General features: G+C 39.7%; 1 protein-coding gene across 1 annotated transcript in view; it reads left to right on the forward strand.

Moving 5' to 3' along the window:
- Positions 1–5,665: 5,665 nt before the first annotated feature.
- The window catches only part of GRID1 (glutamate ionotropic receptor delta type subunit 1), a 576,662-nt gene continuing 566,484 nt past the window's right edge, over positions 5,666–15,843 (forward strand). Inside the window, exon 1 of the mRNA XM_080597920.1 lies at positions 5,666–5,726. Within this exon, the coding sequence (XP_080454046.1) occupies positions 5,681–5,726 (46 nt within the window). The 5' untranslated portion in view covers positions 5,666–5,680. The remainder of the gene's footprint in view (positions 5,727–15,843) is intronic.

The following is a 15,843-nucleotide window of genomic DNA, read 5'->3' on the forward strand; positions in this document are numbered from 1 at the left end:
CACATTTACCAGTTTATCCAATCCAAGCATTAATTATGATTTGCTTGCCATATGCCCATTTGAAACTTTTTCCACAGTATGCATAATGCAATCACAGTCACTGGTTTGATTTGGGTGACAAGGCTATTAGACAAAGAAAATACCTGGTGGAGGAGAAGTGGAAAGACTCCCAGAGCAGTTGCTGCCTTGTCATGGTGTTATGGCAATTTAACAGTGCCATGGGAAGCTGCAACTTCAAACGTCAGAGCTTTGGGACAAGAAGGGGGCTTTGGCAATTCGCTATGTGGTTCAGGAAGTCTTGGCTTTGTTCAGTATCAGAAAAGAGATGTTGCAATCTGTTTGGAACCAGCCCCTGGTAGAGTGCTACCGCAGACCCTAAGACCCTCATCAGACTTCCCATGTGACCTTGGCCTGGTCACATGGACTCTAGTTACAAGAGCAGCTGCCAAGAGCTTCAGAGCTTAAAAAATTACTGCCTTGCAGCCAGAAATTTTGACCTCCTACTGATGAGCTGTCCTGGTTAGTCTCTTCTGACTTGGAGTAGAGCAGCATGCACAGGCTGGCTTGGGCTGGTCTATTTTTCCTCTGCACTAAAACAGACTGAGAATGCACAGAGAACATTTCTATTGTCAGTTACTCCTCCATTCATTTTAACTGAAAGAAAGAGCCCCTTCCTACCTTGGAGAGATATGGGGAGAGGCTTATTAGCTGCTTGGATACTGTGGAAATGGAAGGCAACTGTGATAGAACTGGATTTTTAAATATAGCATTAAATTAATCAAGGAAACAGCTCTTTTTTCATAACTGCTTTGATGCTGAACAACATTTGTTTGAACTGGTAAGGTTTCTTTTTACATCCACCCTGGTACCATGGGACACAAACCTCAAACTCAGTCTTCTCTCTGAAGTCTTTGTATTCAGATAATTGAGGGGTGCATTTAATACCCCTGTGCCCTCAGCAGTACAAGTGGTAGCTGCTCAGTTATTCCTAGTTTCTGTGCTTTAACTTCTCTGCCTTGAATTACTCATCTCTAAGAGTAGGTAATGTGGTACTTAAATCACCAAGTAGCTGTTGTGTATTGGTTAATAATGTACTTTAATTGTGGAGGAGAGTTGGGTAAAGGCTAAGTAATACAGCCTCATTATGAGAGACTGTATTTACTTTTGATGCATTCTATTGTTTTGTACCTCTCCTGAGCCAGGAGTTTCCAGCAGTTAAAATTACCAAGGTGGAATGAGCTAATGCACACTCACAGCCTTAGCTCTGTTGGTTTGTTTATATTCTACCAGCCTGGGGACTGTGCAGTCCTAGCTTCACAGCACTGCAAGTTAGCACTCATTATTTCAAAACCCTACAAGCCTAACTCCTCACCTGTTGTCTTTAAAATGCACTGATCTAGACTTTTGCTTTAGGCTTTTAAGGCAGCTACAGGGCTTCGGCCTTTTTTCTTTAGCAGCCAGAGGGCTAGATCAAGTCTTAGGAAGGCATTTGCTCATCAGGAGGGAACTGGTTCCCAGCTATTGCATCTAAAACCACTATACTTCACAGCAGCTGTGACTCATACTCCCTACATTGCTCTTAGTACAGCAATAAGGGGGAGGAGAGACATGTTGGCTTCAGATTCATTCAATTTCTTGTATGCAACAGAGATTTTTACATTGCATCTGATAGATACACAGATCATTTGTTATGTTTCACCTTCCTCTTTAACCTCTTTATTGCCGCATTTCCAGGAAAGTTGGAGATAAAACTAACCACAAGTAACAGAATGGTGTTGCTTTCAGCTGTAGACTGGCAGAGATGTCCAAAGGATAGAGTAGCAAACCACTGCTATTGGGTTGGTCTCAGGCTGTGCAAACAGTGGCTTTGTAGGCTCAGTGAAATCACTAGCTGAAGATGCAAATGGGTAGGTCCGTGATGGTGACAGCACTTAATTTCTAGATCATCCACTTTCTGCTGCTGTTCCTCCCTGACCTAGTTGCTCTCCTTCAGCCTCTTCTGGTCTGTATTCTGTCGTCGCCCACACTGGGAAAAGTGTTTTTTTATTTTATTTTATTTTTGTTTTCCTTAGCCTATCTCCTAACTACACAGCACTCTCCTCCAGTAGGGTTAGGTATCGTAATTTTCTAGAATGAAGATTTCATAGATGTTTTAGAATTTACTACAGCACTGAAGTGTCTGTGCCTTTTAGTAGTTGTGTGGAAATCGTGTGAATATTCCCAGAAAAGCATTAGCAAAATAATAATAATATAATAAAGTATTCCTAGCAAGAGAGCACATAATCTTTTAGTGTAAAAGAATCCATTAAATTCCCAAGTATATTACTATTACCAGTAGGTGGCTTGTCAAAAACATTTTTTTTTTCTTGGGTATAGTCCTATTTCATCACACAACCGTGAACTTCCTGACAGAATTACTAACACCTGGTGGTAAACTTTGAAAACCAGATTGTTTAGCTGCCATTCTGCTGACATTTTTACATTGTTTGTCCTTCCTTCATTTCATGTTTATGTCCAAATACTTTTGCAAGAGAAAGGAACTCAGTATTTGAGAATTCATCTGCTCCTGCTGTTGCTTTCCTGACTGTAGTCATAATCAACTTGTGGCATCACAGATGGCTGCTGTGGAGGTGGTTATGTCATAAGAATGTGGTTTCAGGTGGGGACAATAAGAACTAGGAGCAGAAGAAATGTAAAGTAATTATACAGGTTTCACACTAGCTACTGTAATAATAAAACCAAAAAAATCACACCTCCTAATCACAGTAGTGAGGCAAAATTGTTTCTAAACTGAGAATAGCTGAAAAGTTTTGCCTATCATGTCAGGTGCTCCTTTGGATTTTGTTAATTTGCAAATCAGATTACCAACTGCTAGACAATAAAAGATTTGGTTTAGTAGTGTGTATCATGGGTTTTAGTTAGCTTTTACATGTTACATAGAGGAGAGAGGTAGATTTTTTTTTTCAACATAGTAACAGATGCCCACAGTAATCCAATAATTCATAACAAAATCTGTTAGCCTGAGAACAGTGCTTTAGATACCTGTGGGCACAGCTGTAATAATAATTTAATGCTTTCTTTTAGCAGGATACCTTGGTGCCATACAGAAAAGAAGGAAAGCCAAATGATAGCAGAATACCAGCTGTGGAAGCTTCAGTTACAGGGAAATCAAACAATGGCTTTCATATGGGGGGACAGCGTAAGATGCTGTCAAAACTTTCTGCAGAACCTCTGTTGAGTTGGACACATCAGGAGGAAGTCTTGTGCTGTCTTTGCATACATGGAACTATGCTTGAACAGAACATGTTTTTCTGTCAAAGACACCCTACTTTCCTTCTGTTGTGGTTTAACCCGGCCGGCAGCTAAACACCACACAGCCGTTCGCTCACCCTCCCCCCTCCCTCTCTGGGATGGGGGAGAGAAATGGGAAAGTGAAGCCTGGGAGTTGAGATAAAGACAGTTTATTAAGACAGGACAATAATAATAACAATAATAATAATAATAATGATAATAGTACTACTACTAATAATGTGTACGAAACAAGTGATACACAATGCAATTGCTCACCACCCGCTGACCGATGCCCAGCCTATTCCCGAGCAGCCGGCCCCCCCACCCCGGCCAGCCACCCCTATATATTGTTCAGCATGACGTCAGATGGTATGGAATACCCCTTTGGCCAGTTTGGGTCAGCTGTCCTGGGTCTGTCCCCTCCCAGCTCCTGCTGCACCCCCAGCCTGCTCGCTGGCAGGACAGAGCGAGAAGCCGAAAAGTCCTTGGCCTGGTGTAAACACTGCTCTGCAACAATTAAAACATCAGCATGTTATCAGCGCTCTTCTCATCCTAATCCAAAACATAGGACCCTACCAGCTACTTAATTAACTCTGTCCTAACTGAAACCAGGACACCTTCTTATCCATTTCAAGAACAATGGAAGTAGTACTGTGAGGCCTCATTTAGCCCAGATTCTTTTCTGTTCAGTTAACAAATATTCTGCATCACTGTTTTTAAGAATTAATTTGACCATAGTCGTCTAACTAATCACAACATACTAACTTCTTCTTGAACAGTATTAATTTCCTATTGGGGATTAATATATGGAAATGCTAACAAGAAAGGTTTGCTTGAACTCTTCTCCAACTGCTCTTTACCTGAGGGCTTGGTGCTGCAGATTTTTTCCCACCTGATCATCTTAGTGCTTATATCGGTCTACTCTTATTGCCTGAACTGAATTGCTGCTTGGGAACCTTGCATGGACATTGTATTCCCCCAGCTGAGTTCTTGAGTTGGTTTCTTAGCCAGCTTTTTGGGTTTGAGTTTGGGTATGTAGCCCTGATGGGGCCCGGCTGGGAGCCTTCTTTTGCAGGTTATGTTCGTGTAACCTGGTTCCTAACAGCCATGAAGGGCCTCTGTCCCCGTGGGGGATTTGTGTACTCTGCTCTATGTCTCAGTTTTCTCTCTGTAAAATGAGGGTGGACTAAATCTGCCCATAAGGTGGGGAGTGCAGTGGTAATACATAGTCCAGCAGATAGGAACAGCATCCACTGAAGCCTCCTTCTTTCATTTCCTTCATCTTCTGGGGAGAGTTAAGCTTGCAAGGAAAGTGGACTTCTGAATGTTGTGAATCACTGACCTCATTTCTGTGTCACTCCACTGGCCCTTTTACTACTTCATATGAGTCTTCTGATAAATCTTTCATCTTTCTGTACGCTATTCTAGAGAAATTGCATGTGCCAGTTACAAATACCCTCTCCTAGTATTTCCTTTTGTTAGTCTTAACCTGCTCATTGGCAACTCAGAGCAGTATCCAGTTTTAACACCCAACATGATAGTCAGTATCAGACCAGTGATCCTAATTTCATGGTCCCACTAAGTACACTGTGAGGACACTTCTTTTTTTATGTGGCAGCACATAACTCCACTGGTGAGTATCTTACAGAATTCTACATTCACGTGCTATCAATTTAATGATTCCAGTTCAAGGTATTCTGTTCCATTGTTTTCATTCCTATCATTTCTTGTCTTTGGATCTCACTGTTAAACATGGGATGGGCTTTACTATTTAACTGAAGTTCATAGTAATCTGATAAGCTTCTTGCAGTTAAGACAAGAGTGTTGTTAATTTCTTCTGTGTGTAAATTTATCTTTTCATGATTTTCTTTCTAATATTGCTTGCTGAATACAAATCCTGCTAGAACTGTTAAGATGTTCTGGGTTTTGGGGACAAGAAAAGCTGTACTGTAACTGTTTTATTCCTGAAGAAGTAGAAGGTGAAGTAGGATGAGTTCAGGTGGGCTCAGCCCTCTCCAAACTTACTGGGTTACTGCATTTGAAATGGAGAAATTCTTTGATTTGTGTTTATTCTTGTTCTCCAATTCAATTTATGCATTTGAAAAAGTAGGAAAAATTTTAAAAAATATTTGGTATCTTCAGGTTTCAGGAAAGAGTTCCGACTGTGTATTTCTGGCTTATACAAGTCATCTGTAAAAAAAAAAAAAAAATAAAAAAAAATTCTCTGTTGGAGTATTACCCTCCTGTATATACCCATGACTTTTCCTTCCTTGAAGCTTTGGGCCTGTTCATTTTTTTGCACCTTTTTTTCTCTGTATCCACTGTTGCTTTAATTTCTCAAAATCACTTTACATTTAGGTCTTTATCTATCTGCTTTACCCCTCCAGTGATGAGATCACCCACTAAGCTGACTCTGCTCAAGAAAGCCAAACAAGGTACAGTTAAGAATTCCTACTTTCAAGTAGATGTAAACAAACAAACAAACAAAAAATTAGAGAGCCCATCAAAGGTCTTGGAGTGCTTGCTTTCTTCTAGAGAGCAATGTGGCTTGAAAAATTATGTATACTTCACTATTTCTACTCTGCAGGCCATGTGTGGGATATAGGGGAAATCTGAGAATTGCTGAACATATTCATAGTTTTCTGTGCACACAAAATCTGCAATCAAATTGGCTATCATCATGCCATCAGGTTTTCCCTTATGGTTGCGGCTGGCTCAAATTGATAGTAAATGCTAGCATTGCAGCTGACTTCTCAATCACAAAAACACCGCTGTCCTTGCATCTAACTATTCTCCCATAATGCAGGCTCCCTCCTCCCAGGACTCAATTTCAGTGCCACTGAACTGGTGATAAAACCTGAGCACTGACAGCACAAACAACTGACATTCTTAAAGGTAAACATGAAGACTTATCACTTGGCTGCTGCTGCTGCAGATTTTGACAGGGAGACGAGTGCTGGGTAGTGCCTATTCCAGATGAGAGGTTGCAACAGAGGGGGGAAGAAAAGTATCTGTACTTGATAATGAAGCAGTACTTAATAGGTCTGACTTGTATAACTTTGAGGAAGTTACCTCCCAATCAAGTTGTTGCAATTAAATACATTTTCAAATTGCCAAACAACGTAAAAAGTAAAGGTACTTTTCATTTTCATCTTATATTAGTATGGATGTTTTTACCTACTGGGCAGAAATACTGTGAATTTGACAAGACTGGGATGGTCAAGAATTCTAAATGATACTGCATGATGGGCTTATCATGTTGTTTTCGTCTGCTTAGTAGGTCCCAGATGCTAAAACCTGAGTGTCTGAGTGCAAGTTACTGTGCTTTATAATGAGGTTGGCCCATCCTTTGCTTCTTGATTTTTTTGTTCATAGTTTCTACAGCCATAGAGAATATGTAATATTGATGATCAGATCTGAGGCATACTGGCAGAGCTAACTATGATACTAGGTGTTTCTTCTACTTATGACTATACCATGTTTTAGCTTGTACAGACATTGTTTGTGCTCTCCATAGAGCTAATTATCTCAAGTGCAAATTCACTCCTGTGCAGTTCTTCTAGCATCACGTTTAGCCAACAGGACACCTCCCTCCACCACGCAATCTGTGATCAGCTGCTGTTCAATCCTGTTCCTGCTTGTGTTTCAGAGTCATTTGCAGCTTTGAGCTGCACCACACGTGAACTGCACTACAATTTAAAAATAAGCATTCTCTACTTCTCTAGTTTGCCTGGTGGCTGATCTGACAGGCAATACTATTTACTACTACTTAATACTGTTACAGGGTGGACTGACTTGTGTATAAGAAATTGAGAGCATATGTCAGCCCATGGCAAAGCAGAGTTGTAGGTTATAGCAAATCTGGATTCCAGGTAAACAAACAAAATATCTTAATTCGGGGTCTGGTACTGAATAGAGGTGAAAAATCTAACTTCTTTTCACTGTTCCCTAGAGGTCAACATCCTAAAAACTCCAGATGGTGTGAATTGATGCCCACCTCCTGTGTGGTCACTCTAGGGTCATATGGCAACCTGTGAATTCCAGTCAATGCAAGGTTATCTAAGAGTTTTGGTTTTTGTTTTGCTTATCATTGAGACTACCCTTAGTCTTTAACCTATGAGGAAAAAAAAAAAAAGAGTAGGGTGACAGCAAACCAACACAGAGAAGCAAATAACCCCTGCCCGGTACATTGGAAGTTCCTAATCTAAGTAGCTGATAAGGTTTCAATTTCTTACTGATACAGGATTAAATATCCTGCTTAGTGACAGGTGACAGAGAAAGGAGATCACAGCTGTCTTCTAATAGGGCTGCCCTTCCCCTGGGGACTTGCAATTGGTAACTCCATCAAAGATGGTAGTTCAGGCCTGTACAGCATCTTCTTGATTTCACATTATGAAGCTGTTTATCATGCAGACCATTTATTTCCTGACCAAGCAAGGATCAGATGGATAAATGATTGGACATATGCTGCATATCCAGAGCTTAAAAATACCTCTGTGAATCTGGAAAAAGGCAGAGATACTCCACGTGAGCGAGGGGAAAGAGTGCTAATTGTATTCACTTCAGGAGCATGAGTTGTTATCTTAGCTATCAACACCTTATCAACAAGTTGCATCCCCGTGTAATATCCCAAATCTACCTTTTGCCTTGCTTCCTGAAGCATTTCTACAGCCCCTCCCTGAAGCAAGGCTTCTCTCTTGATTTGCTCCTTGTTTGTGTGAAAAAGCTAAGGGCAAATATAACATTAAACCTATTTGCTCCTCTTTAATAAAATATCAACTTTTCTGACAAGGGCAGTAGCCTCAGTAGCACAGACTGTAACCTAGGCTTGCTTCACCATTGCTTGAGATGGTGTCTGATGCTAGGATGTGCTCCATGTGCAATCTCTTGCTGCTATATCTGAGCCACGTAGGAGTGGCCCAAAGGCTTCCATCTATCTTTGAAATATCTCAGTGTTGTCTTTGTGAGTGGCTTCCGCTGCTGTTAATTAACATGGGTTGAGCCCTATTGTTTGCCAAGTTGAGACAGCAGTGTGAACAAGTCTTGCTGCAGGAGTTAATAGGTAATGCACTTTAATTTTATTGCCTCTCTTTGAGGAGAAAGGGACTTTTGACCTGTTTCTTTAAGAAAAGATAGTCTGCTAAGCTTGAAATTTGTAGGCCTATTTAGTGTTTATCTTTAACCTATGCTGACTTCTGGAATAGAATACCCTTGTTCTTCTTTTGAGGAAGGCTTTACCCTTTAAAGAAAGTCCAGCATTGTGCAAAACTTTAGGTGGCTTTCAGTTACAATCTTCTGTAGATCATAATGCAGGAGGATGGACAGAACACGGAGAGCTGGGATTGCTGTCCCAGGCTGAAAATCCAAAGCAAGATTTCTTAAATTGTTCTGGGAAAATCTGTAATGGTTCCCCATCTTGGAATGGGATTCAGTACATGTAGGAACTTTGTATGTATTTGGTTAAATAATTAAGAAGCTAATTTAGCTTACTAAGGATGTTTTGAGGTAATAGCTGGCCAAATGGTATCTAGAATTTTGCAGCATTCATTTTCTTTCTCAGTCTGTTTTTTGTGTGTGCTACAATAAAAAAGCAGTGTGCTATATCAGTCTGAAATGAGCTTTTCACTGAATGGATTACAAGATGCAAGAGTGAACGTGTTGTCAGATTCAGCTATTTTGAATGTTCTTTATGACAGTCTTCAGTTCTTAATTATGTTACGTTAATTGTATATTTTTTGTTTAAAAGAATTGCTCTTTCATGTTCAGAGTGTGGCAACAGAACAAATAATGAGAAAAGTACAATCTTTTTATCATGTTCAGTTCTCTCATGGTGTATTTGTGTGCCTATCTGTACAAGCTTAATAATGCTTTAACCTAGTTTTTTGTATTTGCTATGAAATAAGGTTCTTAGAGGCTCATGACACTAACCTCTAGTTTAAATCTCAGGAGGAGGGGAGCACACACCTTGAAAATACTGCTTTAGGTAGCCACATGCTAGATTCTCTGGAATTATGCAGACAAACCCTGAATACCTCTTCCTGGTGTGCATGGCTATTTCAGTAAATTAGAATATGATTAGAATAATTTCCAAGTTGTGTTGTCACATCATGAGCATAGTTGATAAGTAATCTGAGCGTAGTAGGTGGAATAGACCTGGAATACAAGTTCAGTTCTAAATTCTTTAGCAATGTGTATTTCTTTACCTCAGAAGCAAGAGGTCTAGTTTTGAACTTCAGAAACAGAGTACATGAGGACCCTGAGGAAAGCAAAAATGTATCACCTTCATAGCTGGCAGATCTGCTTTTGTGAGAAATGATAAATACGGACGTTAGAGTTCTGCAGTGTGAGCGTCAGGAGCAAACGTCTGCTATAGAGCAAGTAAGATTCCCCCTGGCTCTTTGCATGATCAAGGGGTCTGTTATCAGTGAGGCCCCATTGCTAATGGAGTGGCTGGAGAAGGGTATGGACAGTAATGAACTGCAGAGAGCCACATCTACTAATAATCAATTACAATGAAGGAATAAAGCTTAATTTTTGAGGTTCAATTTGCAGAGCAACAGCTTAATAATAATAAAAAGGCATTTCTTATAAATAACACAAACTTGGTTGGTAAAACAGAGAGACAGAGTAAATGTGTAATCTTGCAATGTTTTAGTGAGTCACTTTTTGGAACAGAACACCACTGTGTTTGCTTTTGACATTTATTTGTCTCTGAGGGATGCTGCAAAAATTGAGAGAATAAGATTAAAAAATAAAATTAAAAAAAATCCCAGAGCTCTCAGGTGAGGCAATTGTATACAAGACTGCAGAAACAAGAACAGAAATTGACCTCCAGGTGTTCAAAAGCAGTAGTCAAATCTGTTTTTACTTAAGCAGTGGCATTTATTAAAGTTAACTCTGTTATAGTTTTGTCACAGATCAATTTTGTCAGAGTGGTAACGTGACAGACTGTTGAAAAACAGGTGCCAACAGAATGCAGCTCATTCTGAGCCTCATTTTCCTGCCACAAGGTGGTTGAATTTGTATCCTAGGTGAATAATAACGTACTGAAATCTCTGAAATTAATAAAATAGCTCCTAAGAGTATAAAAATTCTTCAGTCTCCATGTATATTATAGGGATATACTCAGCAGTTGCTCTTCATGTGAACACTTACGTCCATATTATTTTTTGCCTCTGTTCCTGAATGTGGATGGTGATGATGATGATGAAAGCCCAAACTGATGATGAAAGCATGCTGACTTAAGTTTTCAAATGAATCCCAAGTAAGCCACAAATATCTAAATATTCTGTTGATTTTTTTTTCTTGTCAAAGTCTCACTGAAAAAGTGCATCTCTGAAATAAGAAATTTGGGACATATTAGAAAAATATAAGTTTTCAATAATTGTTGCCCCCCACCCCCCATTCCTGTTCCCATCCTTAAAAAGAGCTGTTATTTAGTAACAGTTTGATCCTGGGTATCAACAGACATAAAGTAGTGCCTGGAAAATAGCTCTTTAAACTTACAGTGTGCAAGGGATAGCCAGAAGAATACTGTCCTGAGTGCTGGTACAGACCTACTCTCTGGAGGTTAATTGAATAAATGCCTTAATTTTCTTTTATTTTTTAATGAGTTTGGGATAATTTCTAATCAGGCTTTAAAGTGTGCAATAATGGAAAAGCTAACTAGATTTTCTTTCCAAGCCCCTCCTTTATCCTCGAGGGAGGAAAGAAGTTTTCCTTATTTCAGAAGCTGCTAAAACCACTCATTCATGATTTGTGCCTGCAGACTCTGGGAATTACATAGGAATTACTAAATTTTCATTCTCTAAATAGCCAGTTGAGAGTCATTTTCGCAGCTCCTGAGCACAGGCTGAAACAGAGAACAGATTGGACAGATGTTATGAAGTGCTTTGTGTAGATATTCTCAATTCTGAGACCCAAAGCACTGATGAAGAAGTCTAACAAGAGGTGCACTGTCCAGAAGCTAGTGTTATACACAGGCCAAACACCATTTCAGATAGCCCCAGAAGAGGCCCCAGAATTACCTGGGTTTGATGTTTTTCTGGAACAGAGAATGAGAATCACACAAGATTATTTGAACGTTCTTCTGTTTGAATTATGGGGGATTGAGGTATGGGATAGGATCAAAAGAAAAATCAACTGCATTTTTGCTTATAATGTGAAGATTAAGTATTTCACCTCCTGACTCTAAGAGGAGTCTGATGAGACAACTGGTAGCACAACAAAAGCCCATCAGAGTTCTGCATATTTACATTAGAGGATCTGGAGGTACGTAGGCTGTCACACTTGAAATTCTCTGCTGTTATTGCCTCCCCCCCCAGCTGGAGCAATTCTATTCTGGATTCCTCTTTTAGCTGGGACATGAGTTTTCAATATGAAAACAGAAATTTGCATTTACTATAAATTAAACTCGGCAATTTTTATGATTGTTTAAATAAATCTGGATCTTCTGTATGATTTCATTGCAAGTTCAGAAGTCTTTGCTCTGAAATTTGTTTCCTTTCCTCTGTAGCCTAATGTATCCTGCACCTCAGTTCAGTTTAGCTCCTTGCCTGTTATGAGCAGTGTAGTTTCACTGGTTGTGAAACTGACTGGAGAGCAAGTCAATACGATGGCTGTGAGGAGGTTTCTCCACCTTTGCGTGGAGGATGGAGGCTTTTGGTGGTTTCTGATCACGTTAGTGCTCCCACAGTATTGCTCTGGTCTTCAGCTCAGGTTCATCACTGTATGATCACTCTCTCAGGGATTACTGAAGCACTGACAATTGCTAGCGAGTTCCATTTAATTAAGACTAATTGTCCACTGTGCAGGGGGGCATACCAGATTTCGAGATCTGATCTCCTACCACAGTAATTCCAATTTCTACTTTCATCTGGGATGTTTCAGTGCAAAACCAAAAGGCAGATGAGAGAACTGAAGTATTTCTGCAGACTTCAAGTGGAGTTACATGGCCTGTCACCATGCAGAAAATTCCCAGATAGATGAACAACTGTGTCCCAGTTAGCACGAAGTAATTCTGCATCTCCTGTGAGCTTCTAGACATCTTCACCTTCATTCTCCACTTTTGGATTTGCAGAGGGTTGAGGATGAAGAGTTTGCCTGGTATTGTTGCTTTGTTTTTGTTTTCTTTTCCCACCTCCTTACATTCCTAAACTCCTCTTGTATCCATACTCTGAAAAACTGAGAGTTAAGTTAAAGTAGCCCCTTGATCTTTTGCTGGTATGAGCACAGAGGTGTTTGAACAATTTTTCATGTGTGTGCATGGGATTTCTTTTTGCCCCAAACAAGGATAAAATAAAAGTTTAGAATTAAACTTTTCTGTTTTGCTAAATGACAATTCAGTTTTTGCACTCACTGTCTGGTTAGCTAAGACCTTAGGAAATTATGCCATTCTCATTAATGGATTGTTTGTTTTGAATAGTTCTGAAAAGCACTCCAACATTGTTGAATAGAAATGTTCTGCGTGGTGGTACATTTTGTGTGAAATACTTGACATTTTAAAATTTGGTTGGGAAGGTAAATGAATTTAAATGTTAATTTGTTACAATGAGTTTCCATGAGGAAAAATTCAAAAGGTCTTCTGCTCACATTTTCAGGTCAGGAGAGAGTTTGACTTTTACAAGTCCAAATAAAAGGGATTTCTACATAATGCATCAATGGTGTGTAACTTCAAAGGGAACTTCCTGGGGCAAAGTTTCAGTCTGTCCTTGCCTAACTTCTCTACTGGAGGGGGTTGGAGATGAGGGAATAGGCACAGTGGGTTGCTTGAAGGATTAGTGAAATAGTACAGAGACTTTTGCTTCCATAGCAGATCATCAGCTTGAATCCAGCAGAACTCATTGCCACCGACCAGCTGTTAGGGGTCTTTGCTGATTGCTAGCCCTCTTTACCAAGAGGCTGATGACACTGCAGCCAACATCAACCTGAGCTTTAGAGACAGAATGAGAAGTCAGTGACAGCAGTCAGTGTTATAAAGCTTCTTGATCTGAGGACCTAGTGAGTTTGTTATGTGATCTGTGGAGAAAAACCTCTCGCAGGATCGTGGGTTTGAAGAGGCTGTTGCATTTCAGCAGGTGTGTAACACAATCCCTGCAATAAATGGAGGCTCCATATTAGATCAAGTTAGGCTGGGTCTTTGCCTCCCTCTGCTGCTGCTGGAAGGGTGCCCCAGGTTTCTGCAATGGCCTCTGCCTTCCCAGACTGCCCTGGGTTGACTTCTCTGTTCTAGACATGGGAGCACCTTGTCCTGAGGGATTTTCCCTGAGCATCACGGATGTAAACGTGGAGCGTGGCAGACCTGGGATGCATGCAGGGCAGTTAGCTATGTTGTGCTTGAACAGAGAAGTCCAGAGTCTGTAGCAAATGCTGTGGTCACTGACAATTGACCCTGTGTACATAAATATAATTTGCACGTGGTTTCAAATATGTGGAGTTCTTTTACTTTAGGAAAGTGGGAAAAAAAAAACAACACTTTTTTATGTTTTTTTTAATGCGGTGGTACCTTTGCCTGCAATACGTGTGACCAAGTAATTAGTTTTGAGTTGTTTGACCTTTGTTTAAATTTAAAATTAGAATCTGGACATGTCTCAAGAAACAAAACAACCAAAAAAACCTTCTAAAAAATGGAATCCAATCAAGAAACCATTTGATGAATCTTAAATTTTATTTTTCTGCTTTGACAGCTATTGTGTCAGTGATCATTCCAACTCTGTTTAAAAGAAATTCTGTTCTAAAGAATAGTTGTAAGATAGCTTCATGTTTCCCAGGGACTGGGAATCATGCATGTAATTTTTCAAATTAATGACAAGACTTGGATTGAGTGTGTACTTTTAGAACAAAACTGTCTTGTTAAAAAGCACTGTGTTTAGACAGCCCACAGAAAAAGGAGATTAAATTGCTGGATTGGACTTTTATATGGCTTGATTGATGAGAAAACTATGCTGCAGTATTCATTGTTTATCAAATATCACTTGGTCAGTGGCACTAACAAAAACAAATATGTATTGGATGCACGATTAAAAAATGGTATTGCAGAAATGTGCAAGTAGTTTCAGTGAAGATTCCTAGACCTCTGCAGGGGCAAAAAGCTAAGAAATGCTGAAACAATAATGTGAGGCACTGCACAATGTAACCAGGGAGACATCAGGCACAGTCTTCTCCATAGAAAAGGACTGCTTTTTTGTGATCTCTTACTGAAGGGCATTGCAGGAATAACCTGCAAGTGTTTTTATAAACAGCTGCTTTCTCCAATTTCCTTTTCTTCTCTCTGCACCCTTTTTGAAAACAGACAACCACAACTCTTTAAGGATGTCTTTTTATTGTCACTCTTCAGATGTAACCGCTGTTGCAATGTGTTATACCTGCACATTACAAATTATGTCTGCCTAGCTGCAGCACTTTTATCCACAAGGGGGGATTGGAAGCTTATCTATATAACTGTCTGGTTTAGGTATCATATATATTGTTTTGATTAATACACTACTGAGGGTTATTTTATCAGGATGAGAGAAAACCTGCAAGATGGATTCTTGCAGTGTTACCCATTTAGAAAAAAACTGTTGCCATGTGGTGACAAGTACATTGTGGACATATTTAATATACATTCTCTTCTTCCTGTCTGGAGAAGTGGATTTAGCAAATGTTGGCTTTTCAGGATTTGTACATGTGTGCATGCAATAAGAAGAGACATGGGGATGCAATTTCCTCTGTAAGAGCATATACGTTGAATAATAAGCAGGAATTGCTTGTTTGTTTGTAGGGATCCCGGTGTATGTGTGTTAATACACTCATCTAAATGTGGTGTTTGTGCAAATCAGTCTTGTATTACTTGTGTATTAATGTGATGGGAAAGATTCTCTAGCAAATATCCTCTAGCCAGTCTGTATGGAAACTCAGCTATGATCTGTGAAATGTTATCTTGGCTAGTTTACATAATTCCCCAGTGAATCAGTTTGAACTCCATTCCTTTATTGGATTATTATTATTTTTTGGAAGGTAATTCTCAGTACATTTGTATTCATGAGGCAATGGACAATAGGTAATTTAACACCTGCTATCTAGTCTCTGTCAGCAAATGGCCTTCTCCTACTGGGATTTATAGTTACTTCATATTTCGAAGGCGGAGAATTCAAATCCTGTTTAGTTTGCTGTGCTGGGAGCAGAGCTACAATATCTCATCTTTTGCACTGCCTTTTAGTCTGGTTTTAAAGTAACAGTGCTGCTTCTAATCCAAAAGAGAAAAGCTAAAATCTGGAGGGGATTAACAGTTGTTTGATCCTGTCAAGGTCATTTTCCTCTCCAAAATAGGAAAAGGTGACAGTGGGGGGGAAAAAACTAAGGGAAAATTAACCCCAGTTCAATCCTATTTACTGTGAATATTTTGTGGGCTTCTTGATTTAGTCCCTGCATTGTGTCCTCCTGTTGATTTTTGAGGAGGAAAAACCTGTATATAGGTGTGAGGCAAAACTGCACGTGTGTCCTTATATAACTGAGGTCCAGAGCTGTAATCTGCAGAGGCAAAGACTGGGTATTTGTGTCTGTGTAGCTCCT

Source organism: Anser brachyrhynchus, assembly GCF_964034855.1.
Source record: "Anser brachyrhynchus genome assembly, chromosome: 6".
In the NCBI taxonomy this organism is placed as follows: domain Eukaryota; kingdom Metazoa; phylum Chordata; class Aves; order Anseriformes; family Anatidae; genus Anser; species Anser brachyrhynchus.